The sequence below is a fragment of the Chanos chanos genome, chromosome 5 (assembly GCF_902362185.1).
Source record: "Chanos chanos chromosome 5, fChaCha1.1, whole genome shotgun sequence".
Taxonomy (NCBI): Eukaryota; Metazoa; Chordata; class Actinopteri; order Gonorynchiformes; family Chanidae; genus Chanos; species Chanos chanos.
In genome coordinates, this window is record NC_044499.1 from 41674889 (window position 1) to 41691614 (window position 16726).

The 16726-nt window shown below is 41.0% G+C and overlaps 1 protein-coding gene across 1 annotated transcript in view; it reads right to left on the reverse strand.

The window, feature by feature from the left end:
* grid1b (glutamate receptor, ionotropic, delta 1b) overlaps positions 1-16726 on the reverse strand; it is a 209147-nt gene that overhangs the window by 58665 nt on the left and 133756 nt on the right. The window contains exon 4 of the mRNA XM_030774568.1: positions 13345-13550. Coding sequence (XP_030630428.1) covers positions 13345-13550 — 206 coding nt within the window. The remainder of the gene's footprint in view (positions 1-13344; positions 13551-16726) is intronic.

A 16726-nucleotide genomic window follows, 5' to 3' on the forward strand; every position in this document is an offset into this window, starting at 1 on the left:
TGTAACCACACTTGGTGCATGCAGCAAACTGCTAGTTAGTAATCATGCCCATAACTCTTTGCCTCGATATACCTCCTCTAGTGAAGCTTGACTGTACTTCCTTCTGTATGACTGCCTTCTGAGGAACGACAGACCCGATTAGACAAACACAATCCTGATTTTTATTGGATGAGATTAGGACACCTCCGTAGGTCCGCTTTAGGAAGCATGGGGTCATTATGTTTTCATCTCTTCAGGAACACATGCCAGTCCTAATCACTTCTCTGCCTGCCTGGCCACCTGGCCTTGGTGTGACTGGTTTGTCTGGGCCAGAGGAAAATGTGCTGAAACACTCCTCTCTCTCCCTCTCTCTCAAGCCAAAACGCTGACGCTGCTGCAGCCCAGGGAACACTGATGTTTTACTGGTGACGCAAATGAAGTGGATGTCAGTGTGATGGCCAAGCTGGCCAGACATGCCGCCCCCAAGAGTCAAGGATGCATTTTGCTCCCTCTTCCACCATTAGGACCATATGCTCCCCACTGGTGTTCCAAACAAGCCCGTCACTAAAAAGAGGGAAGGATAACCTCATGTGGATAAGAAACATTGTATGGCTTTGTCTGTAGGCTAGGTTGCATTAAAATTTAGAGAGTGCAAGGTTGTTGAAATAAGAAAAAGTATCAACTTGAATTTGACTTTGGATCAAAGATCAAGCTGTGTAAAAACTGTTCAGCTTAATTTTTTTTTTTTTTCTGTTGGGAGGGGCGCTCCCTGCAGTGCTTGAATCTGGCCAACTTTTGGAACTTTGTGCCAGTGAGTTTAAATTTCAGTCATAACCTTTTTCCTGTAACTTTCCCTCCTGGAAAAATTGCACTAAGCTCAGCCAGCTACATCGTTATCACGTGGTGACCCAGCATATCGGCACTGCGTTCTGATATTTTCTCTCTCTTTTTTTTTCTTTTTTGTTTTACACTCCATGTCTTTGGAAAGCCGTGCTAGGTGATCCCTGACAGTGAAAAGTGAGAAGGAAAGAAGCAACAGCTTGTGCGACATACCATACGGTGCTTTCTCATAGTAGGAATCTTAAACCAGTGACTGCTAGCCCCACTAAAAGAGGTGTATCTGGCAACCCCTTTCCTATGTACAGGCCGCAAGACAAAGCCCGGGGGATGGTTTGGGAGCACCCAGTGGGTGTGTGCAGTTCGGCTGATGAAAAAGAAGTGCAGAGTGACTCTGAAGGATTCCAGTTCCTTCACAAGCTGCAGGTGTGTTACATGGACTTTTTTTTAAAGTATTGGACTATCATATGGACTATTTTAAAGTATACCCACCCACCCACCCCCACCCCCATCCCTCATCCATCACCATGACGCGTGCAGGTAAAACAGCAGGAAAAAGAACTGTGTGGGGGATTCTGGCATTATTTAATGTGTAATAAATGAACTACCCGTAAATGCAATATTTATCAAAGCATATGTCATGTTACTCTGACATGTGACAAACTGCGTTGAGCCTACGTTCATGCACTGTACATAATTCTACTCAGTTCTTTACATTTGTGCACACTCATATATTTGTGTACTTCTTTGTGTCAATGTTTGGAACCACCATAACCAATAAGCTTTGCCTTTTTTTCTACTTCATCTCCCTCTTATCACACTAATCACCTTGTCACTCTGAGAGCTCTCTTCTTGTCATCTCATGTCCTCAGACACTCTCAACTAGCTCACATAAAAAAAAAGAAAAAAAGAAAAAAACAAACAACACAACACAAAAATGCGCGGCAGAATCCTCTCAATTGTACCGATAAGAGCACCGCTTTCCATTATGAGTGACATGTTTATTGCCAGGAATATACAAATCCTGATGAAGTGGCAGCCAAGAATAGGGACCGGCTGATTTACACATAACATGGCTCTGGGGAGAGGTGACCTTGAGACTCTGTGTCACTCTGAGGGGAAGGAAGCTGCTGCAGCCCTGCCTGCCTGCCTGCCTGTCTGTCTGTCTCTCCCTCCCCTTCTCTCCCTCTGCAGAGCTATGCTGGAGATCAGAAAACATAGCTTTGCAGTGCCTCCATCTGCCCTGCAGGTGTCACCATAGAGCGCTCCCTATCCTCAGTTATTTATGTGCTAACCTTTTATCAATCAGTGATGGCTAAAGTCGATCCAACTGTGATGCATAAAACAGGCATCAAACACATTTCAGCAGTTAAACAAGGTTCTACAAATGGCAAGTCGAAACACTGAGCCATCAGAGTACAAATATCTTAAGACAGTGGTGTGTCTGGAACACATAAAACCTTTGTTGTTTGAGGGAAGACAAAAATGCTTCTATTCAGATCAGACTTTGTGTGAGCTAATGAGAGAATGCCAAGTACAGCCTTTTCTCCCCTGTCATGTTTATCCTGAGCAATTACCTCTAAAAGGGCAATATATTTACAAAAGTCTTCTCTACCATTACAATGCACTTCATATTAGCAGCAGTAATGATTATCCATCTCACTAAGAGCCTGTCAACAGCAACCTTTTTACTTATAAAAAGCAATGTTTGAATCTGAGGATAGTTCTTTCTCTTTGACTATGAAAAATACTGCTGGCAAATCAATACAACCAAATGTATTCCTCGCTTGAGAAGAAAAAAAAAAACAACAACAACTTTACACTTGTTTTTCTTTTCCGTATATCGAGTCTATTTCGCTAATCTTCAAGGTGTTCCTGAATATTTATTATCACATGCAGTGTCATTTAGTGCATTTGGTGATTTATAATTGGAGCAATGAGCACGCGCGTTAAACACACGAGAAAAGCTGACAGTATCTGTCAGCACGGAATAATCAATCTGTCCAACACATGAGGACCTTTTATACTGCACGCGTGGGGAAAAAAGAAACAGCTATTTGAACTGACGTTGTCAACACTGACCGGTAATCTCTCTGTAGCCAAGTTTGATAAACAGGAAAAATGAACGGTGCTTATGTGTGCACATACACACTATTCCAATATTTGGTAATATGTGTGAGTATACACATAAAGAGTGTGCAGATTGGTCTGAAAGACAAAAAAGTCGAGAAAGTATGGAGTGTTTGTGTATGCAAGGGGGAGGGAGAGAGAGAGAGAGAGAGAAAGAGAGAGAGAGAGAGAGAGAGAGAGAGAGAGAGAGAGAGAGAGAGCGAGCAAAAGGAGGGGAGGAAGATGAGACGGCAGACAGAGATAGATGATCTGTTGGCAGTTGTGATTTTCTTCGAGAATAGGGAGGAAAATGGAACAAAGGAGATACATAATGAGGTCAAGGGAAAGCGGGCCAGGGAAGGGGCCCTGTAGCCACAGGAAACTGATAAGAGTGGACAGCTAACTAGATAAACTCCACAGCAAGCTGCCCCGTGCCCCACTCTTCACACTGTCCACTCTGACCCCTCATCTTGTACTGAGATCTCCCAGGCTGCAGTCACTCTAGTGTCTACCCACGGGTCTCTACAAAGAACATGATGAGATTAATGTGCTCTTGGGGTATGAAGGTACACTGCTTAGCAAAGGTAAAAGAATCAAGGTTGAGCATGGGTGATTTCTAAACCGCTTCTCCCACCCAGCCTATCCCCCATCTATTCAGTCATAGCTGTTCTAGTGGCCGTAGTGTTGTAGGTACTGTTAAGCATTGTCCAAGCCCAGAGTCAAGATTTAAAGCCTGAGGGACTGAAGAAACAGAGTCTGACTCATTCACACACACACAATGACCAAACACAACAGAAAGTTCTTCCACTAAAAAAAATAAATAAATAAAATAAAAAAATAAGAACAACATTGGATTTGGAAATCACCCCAAATCACCAGAGGATAGGCGTCAGAGCCTCTGAAGGGCTGAGCTACAGTGGTGTGAGAAGAACTATGTGAGTTCTGCTGAGGGATCTCACAACCCTGTGACGTATAGAAGTGGCCTGGCGGACTCTGCCTCCTCTGCTATGATGACATCGCTGCTTACATAACACAGTAGAGTCTTGAAGACTTGAACCAAGTCTGACCGTGCCACCGAGAAGACTGCTATATTTACTAAAGAGATGTCTTTACACCATTGGAAGCCCCATGATGTCCAGGCCATTTGAACATCATTGATGGTATGCACAGTAGATGATAGTTTTAGCCTAATCTTGAGAGAGCATCTTAAAATGAAGAGATCAACGCCAGTGGAGAGTGCTAAAGTCCCATTAATAGGGGTTAACTAAGGAACATTATGGTAAAAATGTTAATTACACATTAGAAAAGATTAGTTATCATTCACTATGATATTTTCAGCATAATGCAACACTTTATTCTTCAACGTCAGTTGGTATGGGTCAACTATTGCAAATGCAAATGACATACCATCATGAATAAGATATCTGAAAATGCTGTGCATTTTTATTTCATAGTGATTATGAGCAACACAGATTGAAGGGGGAAAAACCCTAGCAAATTCTAAAGAAAAGCAGCCACTCAGTGGGTTGTAGTTTCAGGCAAATGGGATAACAGCATGAAACTATGATATTACTGTGAATGGGCAACAGTGGGCAGGAGTGCATATTCTGCTCTCACAATAGTAGTGTCTTTATTCAAAGTATATGAGAAACTGCTATTCACAATAACAGTACCTACCAATCTAGGCTCAAAGCAGTTACCATCCCCAAATTATGCACTGAGCCAAGATTCTTTAGACTTCCTGAATGTTTCAGTGAACTTGTTGATTTACCCATTTGTAGTTCTTGCCAACGAACTCTGAAACTCTGTACTGGGTAACAATATCAAATATACAGACAGCTTTCAACTACACTGGTGCATACTGCTGTGCTAACTGTTCCCTTTCCTATTATAAAAGATTCCGTAGGCATTGGTAAAGCCTAGCGAAGGCCTCTTTGAATAATGACATTCAGGATTGATGAAATCAATGTTTGAGGGAAGCTATTAACATGCTGAATGCACCTAATGGGGCTGGTATCTTTTTTTTTAATCACAATGAGGAGAGTTTTCTGTGCTTAAAATTCCACTCTGAAAACACTATTGGACACGCTTAATTATTCCGGGGCTTGCTCGTTTGCTCTGTATGTTAAGGGGGAGTGGTGCGCGTCAGTGATGGATGTTAGGTGGCAGGCTCAGGGTGAAGTGCAGATATGGTGCTTGTTGCACTATTCCTACACTGTTGAAAGTGAAGAGTAATAGAGTAAGAACACTCAGGTACCTTCTCAGTTTAAACGAAAGTAATTTTTGAAGTAATTGGTTCTTTTTTATATTTTTTTTCTCCTTAACTGAAAGAAATACAACCAATAGGTGTGAAAAAAAAACTCGATCACCCAGAACAAGTCTGTCATCTGATCCGATTTTTATTCTGATCATACCCCTCTCTGTTGCAGAGGGCAACTCCCGACCTCCCCCTAAAAAAATCCAAAGTAGGATTGCTAAGTGAAAGATCATTATGCAGTTACACGAACCGTATGACTTTGCAATTTGTATGGCAAAAACCAGTGCCCCGCTAACAGGCCGTCAGTGTGGCTCTCTCTCTTAATCCTTTTGTGTTTGCAGGTTAGGATGCTGCTCAGCAATTTAATCTTATGGATGCCTCAATGAGTTTAACTTTGTCAGCATTCATGTTTGGGTTTCAGCTTTCAGCCTGTTGGCATCTTCCTTTATGTACAAGCCAGCTGCTGCTAACACACTGCCATATTGCTTTTTATTAGATACTTAAATTAGTTGACAGCAACTCTTTTACAGTTGGACAGACAGGGGCTGTCTGGGAAACTGATGCGGCGACAGAGTAACGAGAGAACAGCATAATCTTCTAACCTTCCGTTCATTGCACATAATGAGGCCCCTCAGGCTAAAAAGATATTTTACATTTTCATGCAATTTTCTTTTTAGTGGACAACTTTCAACGATAAAAAAAGAAATGATCTGAATATGAAGGATCAGTGTATGGCGAGTGTCTAACGGTGACTGAGATACTGCGGTTTGTGACAATAATGCTGTCACAAACCGCTGCGCCTCAGCCACCGACAGACGTATTACGCGTTTGTGTTTGTGTAAGGTCATACAAATATCACGTACATTTCATTGTGATGTCTGGATGAACATTCCGCCGAAAGATAAGACGAGTAAGGTCCGTGAGTGATAAAACAGCGGTTTCTTTTATCTGTGGCATATCCAGCAGCCACACGTTCATTCTCATTTGAGAAATCATACATTCATTAATGCAACATTCACACAACCCCACAAACAGTGCACATGCCATGCACATGCCTCTGTGAAGTCACGCTTAAGAGGGGACAGCGTAGATCAGAATCAAGTCGCTAGTTACACATTTCAGAACGCCACAGTACACCACATATGTGAATTCTTTTACCTAAAGAAGTCATACAGCGTTATTTATCTCGATTATTAGTCAACGACTGATCTATGACTGCCTTGGTTTGCATTCTCCTTGGTGTGCTACATGGTAATGGTACTGGAAACCTAATCACGTCTGAGGTAACATCTGTTATCCACATAAGCAGGAAGGTGCAGAGTGGCAGAGGTATATTTGAACATAAATGACAACACATGACACCTTGTAAAACCAGAGAGGGATTAAAGGACTTCAAGTCAGGACATTTCCCACAGTTTCATCCTGCTTTTTCTGATGTTAATCATTGTTAAGCTCTAGGATTTGTTTCTCATCAAATAAGTCCTTGCAGGCTCAGTAGGACAGCATTGCTAATTAGGCAGGAATTGGGCAATGTGGAATATGAATCTCAGGAGGGTTCTTTTATGTGTGGAGTTTTATGTGTGAGGTGACTCTAAGTTATCTAGGACATGGTAAGCGGAAATGTATGGGGTTAGTGTCACACTACGTACAGATTGTATCCTACAGGCACTTTATGAATAATGGAGGCTAACTAACATAAACCACTATCATTAGCATAGCACATACCTGCAAAATGTTCACCTCAACACAAACAGATTTATGACTGAATACTGAATGTAGCCTGTTTGAAATAAAGAAAGAGGAGCCAAAGTAATGAGGATCAATGGGGGGGCGGGGGGTGGGGGGGGGGGGGGGGGGGGGGAGTTGCACGGCAGGGTAACATGAACATTCCTCTAATAACATAATATAAGGCATTTTGTGACTTTCAGTGGTCATTGTCAGTGTTGGAAACATCTATAATTTTTGGTGCATAATCTCAGAGAAATGAAGAAGCTCTCTCTTCCTAAGCATTTCCCATTTGAAGGTAGCAATCTAAATTGTGGCGATACACTTGAAAGTGTTTTTATTGGCTTTTGGTGGAGAACAATCTCTTCAAAGGCCCATATACTCTGGATTTTCAGCAGATTATTAGTTTACATAACAGCCTTTTGCTAAAGCCTATTGACTGTCCCTAAAATGCCGATTTTAAATCACTTGGGAAATGGTGGGTCAATTACACAGCTAAAGAACTATTTGCAAAGACACAAACTAGGTTTTACTGAATTATTTTTAGCATTGTTTTCATTCTGTCTCTGTCTTTCTCTCTCTCTGATTGTCTGTATGTCTCTATCTGTATCTGTCTGTCTGTCTGCCTGCCTGCCTGCCTGTCTGTCTGTCAGTCAGTCTGTCTGTCTGTTTGTCCACTCAGTGCTTTTTCTTTGTGCTTCATAGCTTGACTTGAAACACTAATAAACATTTTATAGAATCCTTCATTGCTGTCTCAGTGAGTAGGACCTAGAAATTCAGGGTGATTTCAAATGGAAAATTGAGGCTTTTTAAAGAGCAACACAGTTTGGGACTTGCTTTTTTAAGATTTATTTAGTATTCCTACTTAGGAATGTGCACGCGCGCGAGCGTATGTGTGTGTGTGTGTGTGTGTGTCTGTTTCTATGTGTCTGTGTGTGAAGGTGCCGCACTGACCGTCTTTTGATCACTAACCCTTGTGTATAACAGTCCTCTCACCCCTCTCTCATATCTACCAGACTCTCAACCTGACAATCTGATCAGCCCACACACAGACATGTACACACTCAGCATAAAACACCCCTACCCAGTATCTCTCTCTCTCTCCCTTTCTTTCTCTCACAAACACACAGACACAGGCACACACACACACACACACACATACACTCTCTCTCTTTCTGGCCACCTCACTCCCCAGGAGAAGGATTCCGCTCACTGAGTGTCATCAATCATCTCCCTCGTTGTCTGATAACTGATGCCACTCAATCCGTCTCCCCTAGTGATGACAGCACCAGCACTGCCTTCCTCTTTCTGCACAGGGCAGAAAAAAACAGCAAAAAAGGAGAATGTTGGCTAAATGAGAATTGATGGGACACCTTGAGTGAGTCATGTCCCAAGCCACATTCTCTCTCTCTCTCTCTCTCTCTCTCTCTCTCTCTCTCACACACACACACACACACGCACACACACACACACACATAAAACAAAAGATGAAAAGGAAAGTTTGTCTCATAATCTTGGGACTGGCTCACCAGCCAAGCCTGTGAAAACATTAGGAAGCCTGGTGAGGAGGGGGCTGCAAAGAAAATCGCAGCCACCACAGGAGGTGGAGGGGGAGGCAGGAGCGGGAACACAACAGCCTCTCCTGAAAAGATGAGAGTCGCTGTGACTGCAGACACACAGAGATACGACTCCCTGGTGTTCAAATATTTGCCTCAAAACTGTCTCTGCACATACAGTACGTGCTGGTTGTCTGACAGAGTAACAGTTTAGAGGGCAAAAAGGGAAAAGATCTATGTTTCTCTTCATCTAAACTTCTCCTTATGCAACTTGTGCTTACAGTTACGAGCTGTGTGATGTGAAATAATTTTTGAGATAGGAGAAATACAGAAACAATCGGGTTCAGTTTCTCAAGGTAATTTCTGAGGGTTTGGAATACTGATGAGACATACTACCATAAGATATACACACATTTTGATGTCAATAGTGACAGAAAAAAGACTCCTGATTAAGAACGCATAGTGCTTCGTCTGCATAAGCTGCCTCATGATTCAAAATATCATAATTTACACAGATTCCACAGTATTCCATAGAATGTTTTGAGCTTGTTTGTAAGAATCATTACAGCCTTATTACATTAAATTGACCAAGTGACAATATACAAAGGGGCCCAATATTACGTAACATGTCATCTGAAATGCCTTAAACCTTAGAACTGCATGGTTGTATGGTCAATTTTGCACACCATTCACAGCCATAGCTTGATAGGAAAGATACATCCATGCTACAAATACTTAATCACATCACTCAAAATGAACGTTTCTTAACTTTGATAAGTAAAATCCATACCCTAGTTGAAAAGCTGTGCCCTGAACCAAGCTAGAAATGTAAAAAGACGATCCTATTTAAAAGCTTACATTTCAAGAAAAGGAAGAGGAATAGTGAATATTTTAACACAGTGTAATCAGAGAAATCAAACCTTTTGAACAACTAGAAGCAAAATAGCCAAGCACACTAGACGAAAGCGTCCTCATCAGTGATAAGGATTTGAAAAGGACAACTTTATAAAAACACCCTCAGCTGAAACATCCTTGTAAAACGCTGATGGGTGCTGAACTTAAAGGGAAACAGCTGGTGCTTCTGGTTAGAGCGAGTCTTGATCATTCTCTTATTTTTGTCTTAATTAAAGCATCATATCTACCCATTTTTCATCTAAAGGGACACTTCTACTGCTCCTCTGTCTCTCATCCACAGTCTTACAGCAGTGAGAATGATTCCAGCTGGAGAAATCACTCTGCATGGGATGAAGCAGCTTGAAGCCTTGGAGCTTCATAGAGGTAGTGAAGGGGAGAGAGAGTGAGAGAGAGAGAGAGAGAGAGAGAGAGAGGAAGAGAGACAAACCACTGAGCACACACAAGAGAAAGAAGGCAAACTGAGCGGGAAGTTCAGGGACTTAGCAGGCGATATGCTAGCTCCGAACTGTTCCCAGTCAACAAACACGTTTAACCACTGCCAAGAGGGACAGCAAAAACACAGCTGATGATGCTGTGACAAAAATTATGCATCTCAGCTGAACGTCGGCCATCTGAACCGTTGCTATCGACTTCTATCAACCTTTTCTCTCCCTTCTGAAATAGCATGGTGGGAAGTGACAGAGCAAGTCCATACACGATTGCGCGCTAATCTCCGTAAGGAGACAGGGCCCGAGGCATCAGGGTGAAACACACTGTTTGAGAGTTCTGTTTGGTAATGATGGAGAATTGTAAAATACCATCTGCTCAGAAAAACAGGAGGATAATTTATAACTAGCTGAGAGTTGACAAAGTGATTCAGTGTGACGTGAGGTCCTCGCTCCATTCAAAATGAGTGGCCCGGTGGAATTTGTTTGACTATAATTGGTGCGCCTCGTTTTAGAAACCTTAGAAACTTCAGTGTATCAGATTTTTTTTTTATGATTATTATTATTATTATTTTATGGCATGCACTTTCAATATCGAGCAAACTGCAGGAAATACTGCTTTCATTCCAACCCTGCACCTGTCACAATTAACACACAGATTCGCTCGAAGCAGTATAGCACGTGATAAACTGCTCAGTAATGTCCAAAGTGAGGGTCACTGCAATTATGTCCATATGTCATTCTCAATTAAAATGAAATAGTAATGTATTTTCCTTACAGTGTCACCAGGATCTGTTCCAAACACTATAAGAACAAATCTATACTGGTAAACAAGCGTATAAATATATGAGAGTGATGACAGTGGTAAGAGAAATGCCAAAAGACATCTTCTTGAGAATGCCATGCTAATGCAAGGCATTTGGTGGCATATTTGTTCAGACTTTAGATGGAGAGAATACAGCTGGCACCGGTACAGGGACACACATTAGTGCTGAGATAGGCAGCACATATCCATACAAAAAGATCTAGAGTAGGTCTCCCAATTCATCACTGAAAAAAAAAAGCTCTTGTTATGTCTAGGGTTGTCAACTTCAACAAAAGCAAACAAGGAGGGTCAGTTGTTGTACTCCTCTAGGACAGAGTTTCTTGGGGGAAAAAAAGCATTTAAATGCTCATTTCTTGTGACATTTCAGAGAAACATTAAGCCTTTTTTTTTTTTTTGCATGTCTGGAGGACCAGTTTGTCTCTGAATATACTATTTGTCGTTCAAGAAAACAATAAGTCATTTTAAAAGAGTTACACACCACAGCATATTTCAAATTATTTATAAAAGGACAAATTCTGACAGCAGAGAATTGTAGATGCCATGCTTAAAAACTCTCAAATCTCCCGCCACTTTCAAACGCAGGCTCTGCGAAATGTAGCAACAGCCAATGTGGTGCAAGGGCTGAAAAAGTCAGGAGAAAGACAAATCCACTCTGAGAGGGGGAAAGCACTTTTTTTTGGTCAGTGCATACCCCTCTTTCTTGTTTTGTCTTCTATTCTTATCTTAGTTTTTAAGGTTGACTCTTGTGTATAAAACTATCATAATTAAAAAACAAAACAAAACACACACACACACACACAAATACGAAACATACTATGTCCTGAACGGATTTAAGGACTTAAAATAATGGATTTATAATGTTCTTTAAACCCAATATTTTTCTTCTCGTAACGAAAAGATTTCGTATTATAAGGGACAGTTGGAAACCCTAGTCACGACTGACACACAGAAGACATCCATACAGTTTTCAAGTGGCCAACTGTATGGTGCTAATTAGCACACCAGTGACTGTGGACAGTGAGAAAAATGTGTGTACACATGCAAACAAACACACACACATACACATACACATACACACACACTCACACACACACACACGCACACAAACACACACATAGCTCACAGGTTTTGAAAAATAATGACTCCACTCAGACACTAGGGCAGGGAAGCACCCTCTGAGTCCAGGAAGAGCCCTAGTAACCTTTAATTTATAATGAGAAGAGATGAAAGGTCTTCTTATTTTGAGAATTGGCAGTTGCCCTGGTTCGCAAAGGTATCCACAATCCATGATTATTATAACCACAGACATAGCTTCATATCCTAGCTGAGATTACTTTATTGAATCTGCAAAGGTTTTGGCAAGTACTGAATCATTTTTACAGACAATGTAACTCAGCCAGCTCTCCCTTTGTAAAAATGAATTAAAAGACTCCTTACAGATATAAGACGGGACTCCCAGAAAAGGATTAAGACGTGTCCTGAACTAAATCGTATTTCAAACAAAGGATATCCATTCAATACACAGTTAAGTCTAGGGCTACAAATTGTATTTCTATTTCGGTTCATAAAACCTTGTTTAGTGACCTGTCCAACACAATTATTTGAATTTTCGACACAATAATAACAACCAATAACAACAATCAACCTTGTAACCTAATCCTAACTCTCATTATTTTATTTTCAAAGCGACTTGTTTATTCATCTGAGCGACTGCAGCACAGTACGTACAAGGAGCATATCACCCTCTTGTGATTGCTCTGTCCCAGCAATTCCAATTACAATATTCACAGCCACTTACATTTTTATTATTGATGTTCAGACGCCACATGAATAACGCTCGCAAGCTTAAGGCAGCTGCCATCACGTGTCTCTTTTGAATGACAAATCAAAGCGGACCCACAATCCAAAGAGGGGCCGCAGCTAAGGCCTGCTAAAATGATCATTTCTAAAAATACGGCCAAGTGGGTTTTTGACCGATCCATAAGCATGAGAGCGGTGCTTTTTCACTGTGTCAGCAACGATTGGCCATCTGCCAGGACGAGTCCCATGCGCGTGGTCCCAGCTCACCACAGGGGGACGCTTCTCATACGGTGCTGATTAAGAGGCACGGCTGATGGTAACTGATGGACAGTGCTTTATAGTGCTGACCAGGCCCATCAAAGGGAACACCTGTGTGACCTCATGCAGAGACATAGGCAATGAGAGCCTGACAGAGGTCAAGACAATTTATCAAATGTTTTAAGTGGCTGTGGTGAAATTGGGTTGCCAAGGTTAAGTGCAATAAAGTGAAAGATGATAGTACACTGAAGTACCAAATGGATGTTTTGAAATATTTTAGTGGACACATTTTGGCTGATTTAATGTTATGTCTGTGCTGTGTTCTTTTCTAAATTTATTTGCGAGCGAATGCGTGTGTGTGAGTGTGTGTGTGTGTGTGTGTGTGGGTGCGTGTGCATATTTGTGCATGTAAGTTTCGGTATTTGCATCTGTTAGCACTGTAAATTGAAGGGGGAAAACAGTAATCAGTGATACTGAAATAAATAATAATTTTGCCGAAATGCCTTTCACAATAATTATACAAAATAAAATAGGCTGAGTAATGTGGCAAATGTGGCATAGTAATTACCAATTTTCAAAAACCATGTTCATACAGTAAATGACATGCTGGCAGTGGGCATGAGTCCATGTGTGCTTTTACGTGTGTCAGAAACATACCTGGCGGATGAAGACCTGAGCCCCTCTGGGACTCAGCAGTAAGATAGCCCGTCTAAGAGTGTCTCTGTAGCGGTTGAGTTCCTCTGTACGCATGCTACTGAACAGACTGGAGAATACCCCACTGATGTTGCGGTCCACTCTCTGCAATGATACATCAAGGCCCTGTCTGGATGTTTGGTCCAAAAATCCTTGTAGACCACGGATATCTGGACAACACAGAGAAAAAAAAAGAGGAGGGGGGGGGAGGGGATTAGCCAGGGCAAAAACAGTTCAGATTTTGCATGCTCTAAATAAACAAGGTAACAAGTTGAAAGACACCCTTTCTGAAACCAAGAATTAACGTAATACGGTCAGAATTCCACTCTGATGGAGTCTTAAGTGACTACAGGATGAACGAAGCCAACCCCTTTAGTCCGCGTTGATGCTGATGTAAAATTCAATAGCATATGTAAAATTCCACAACAACAATCTTTTCTGATGTTAGTGTGCAAAAATTCCCAGCGATTAGGAAAAAATGAGAAGCAACTATGTCAAGCTTTGTTTTGAGCAATACCTTAGAGACCACTCAGTAATGGAAAGCAATTATCAAAATGATGAAGTTTTGGTGTATTTTTTGGTAATTGAGCTTGTAAAAGCAGTCTGTCCAACTATTGAATCTCACCCTATGCAGTAAATTGCCTGCCTGTTCATCTCATCTGCCAAGAGTTTGTTCAGGAAAGGAAAAGTTACAATGTGTTCTGGGTAAATCAGTGGTTTCTCCATTGTGTTGCAGAGCCTCTTACTCACACATCTTTCCTGTGGAGTGCTTCCCGCTGCCTGCTCAAATGGCTCACAATTACAAATAGTCTGTCTGAATCTGGGACAGAATGATTATTTTAGCTGACAATTCTAAGTATCCGTTGTGCCTGGCTTTACCGTTACCTTCTAAGCATTGGCATCTATTTCATGCATGAAGATAGACGAATATGAAAAAGGAACAGTTCTTTATATCTCCCATATACTTTTAGAATAAAATAAATAATAAAAAATCCCCTCTTAACTGAACTGTACATGTCAAATAGAGACCTGTGAAAATCGTGAAGATTTTTCCTGGTTCCTTACACTTTTCTTCCTGGGCACTGTTTCCGCCTATTAGCTGTGACAGGAACCTTGTAGAAATCTTGTTTCTGTCTACTGAATACTTTCAGTTTTCACTCCCTTGTCTATTACGTATCACCCCTATCTCTCTTAAAAATGGATTTTGTTTTGCCATTGTCAGTTGGTCCCTTTGTAATGAAGCAGCTTTCTATTGTTTCTAGTCTTGTCCTAGCCTGAAAAAGATGATTTTAAAATGCCCCGGTCCAATTACAACCACACACAGCAGGAAAGAAAATCTTTTGAGTTCAAGTATACTCTGCAGTCATATAGATAAATGTCATTTTTTTTGTGTATTGACTGATGGTTTTGTCATCTTTTCTGCCTTCTGCAGGTAACTATACAGTTCTAGCTTCCAGTTGACATGACACAAATAACATTTAAGTGACATGATCAACTATTTCAAGAACACAACAGCATCACATTGTGTCTTTTTTATATTTGCATCTATACATGCAGAATTCATTTTACAATATTACAATACACCAAAATATGACATTACACCATTGTACTGTGTTGTTTTCAGTGGACCAACAGTGGAGATGCTGTCTCTGTGGTGGCATCACATATTTTAAAGTAAATAAAAAACATAAATAAAATTTAAAAAAAAAATGGATATTACATTTCAGTGTTGTGCATTGTTTTGTTTTTTTTTCAACTGGACTATCAGTAGAATGCTGTCTCTGTAGTGGTACACTTCAATAGAGTATAGTCAACCAGTAGTGTCTACAGCAAAGGGACTGGTGTTGACAGGCTCTCAAAAGCCTGCTGGCTTCAGCTCATAGGTTCAGTAACAGCTGTTCATCCCTCTGTGAAATTTAACTAAGGCACTTGGGGTGGGTGGGGGGAGGGGGGATCATAACAAGCAGCATAAGAGATAATCAAAGAGGAATAGAAGAACAAATCCCATCAAACATGCAGAGTCAACCCTCTGACAAGTGAACAATAGCACTCTCTAGAAAACGGGAAAAGAAGTGCTAGTACTCTCTCTCTCTCTTTCCCTCTCTCTTTTCTCTCTCTCTCTCTGATTCAATATAGTTCTATTTTTCTTTTCCATTGTCTCTCTTCCTGCACCCTCTTGGGCTTCAATTTAACCTTATTTTTGAAACAACTTGATAAAAACACCCAGGGGAACAGCATGCCCCAACAGTTGTAAGGTGAGTGCGATGGAGAGCCAAAAAAAGGCTTAAGACACAGAGACCAAATGAAGGGGAACGTTTTTTTGTCCATTACTTAAATACACAACAACTCAAAATAAAATTCCCTCAAGGGCTTAGAAGTCATGCAAGTTACAGACTTTACATAAAAATACTGGCCTTGAACCACTCATTCAAAAGCTCTCTCTAACATCCTCTGAGATGCCCCCTTTCAAGGTTTGGCTTATCCAACAGTCTGCACCCAATGCCCCCCCCCCCCCCCCATTCTAGTAATGAACTGTTTTGCCCCTGGACTGTCACGCCACCATGAAGGAATGATAAATACAGTACTACATTAAAATAACAGATTGTATTATTATAAAAGCACCAAATACCAAGAGCAACTTTCCATCCTCCCCAAAACAGAGAGACAGAGAGAAAGTGAGATGAAATAAGAAAAAAAAAAAAGAAATAAGAAGAGACCTCATTGTGAAGGGAGCAGATTCTCTGTCATTCTTTGCCAAGGGCAGAATGAAGGAACTGTGGGCTGATTCTAAGCTTGATCAACTTTGGAGATATAATGAAAGGCTGAAACCAGAGGGGATAACCGAGGATCAATCCAGAGTGGGAGGTGCAGTCACCCCCCAGAGACAGTGTGGGCTTACAGGCAGACACAGACAGCCAGAGGCACCCTGTCTCCTGGCCCATGTTTTATAAATGAGTGTGCATCATGACCAACCAATGCCACACTGCTACATTTTACATATACATACATACATATGCGTGTGTGTGTGTGTGTGTGTATATATATATATACATATATACATATATATATATATATATATATATATATATATATATATATATATATAATGTAGCAGTGTACCAGTATGACATATATACAATTAACGCTACTGATAAGTATGCATGAACAGTACAAGACTGGGTAAGTGGAGCCTAATAGAATTAAAAATTAAGTATTAGGATGACTTGTTATACTGACATTACTTGATATTAGGACCCATTTTGTCCTGAAACCAGTGCTAAATTTATTATTCAAGATTAGCGAAGCCAAGGATTGTTTACTGTTCTGTAATATTTGACAGAGATCA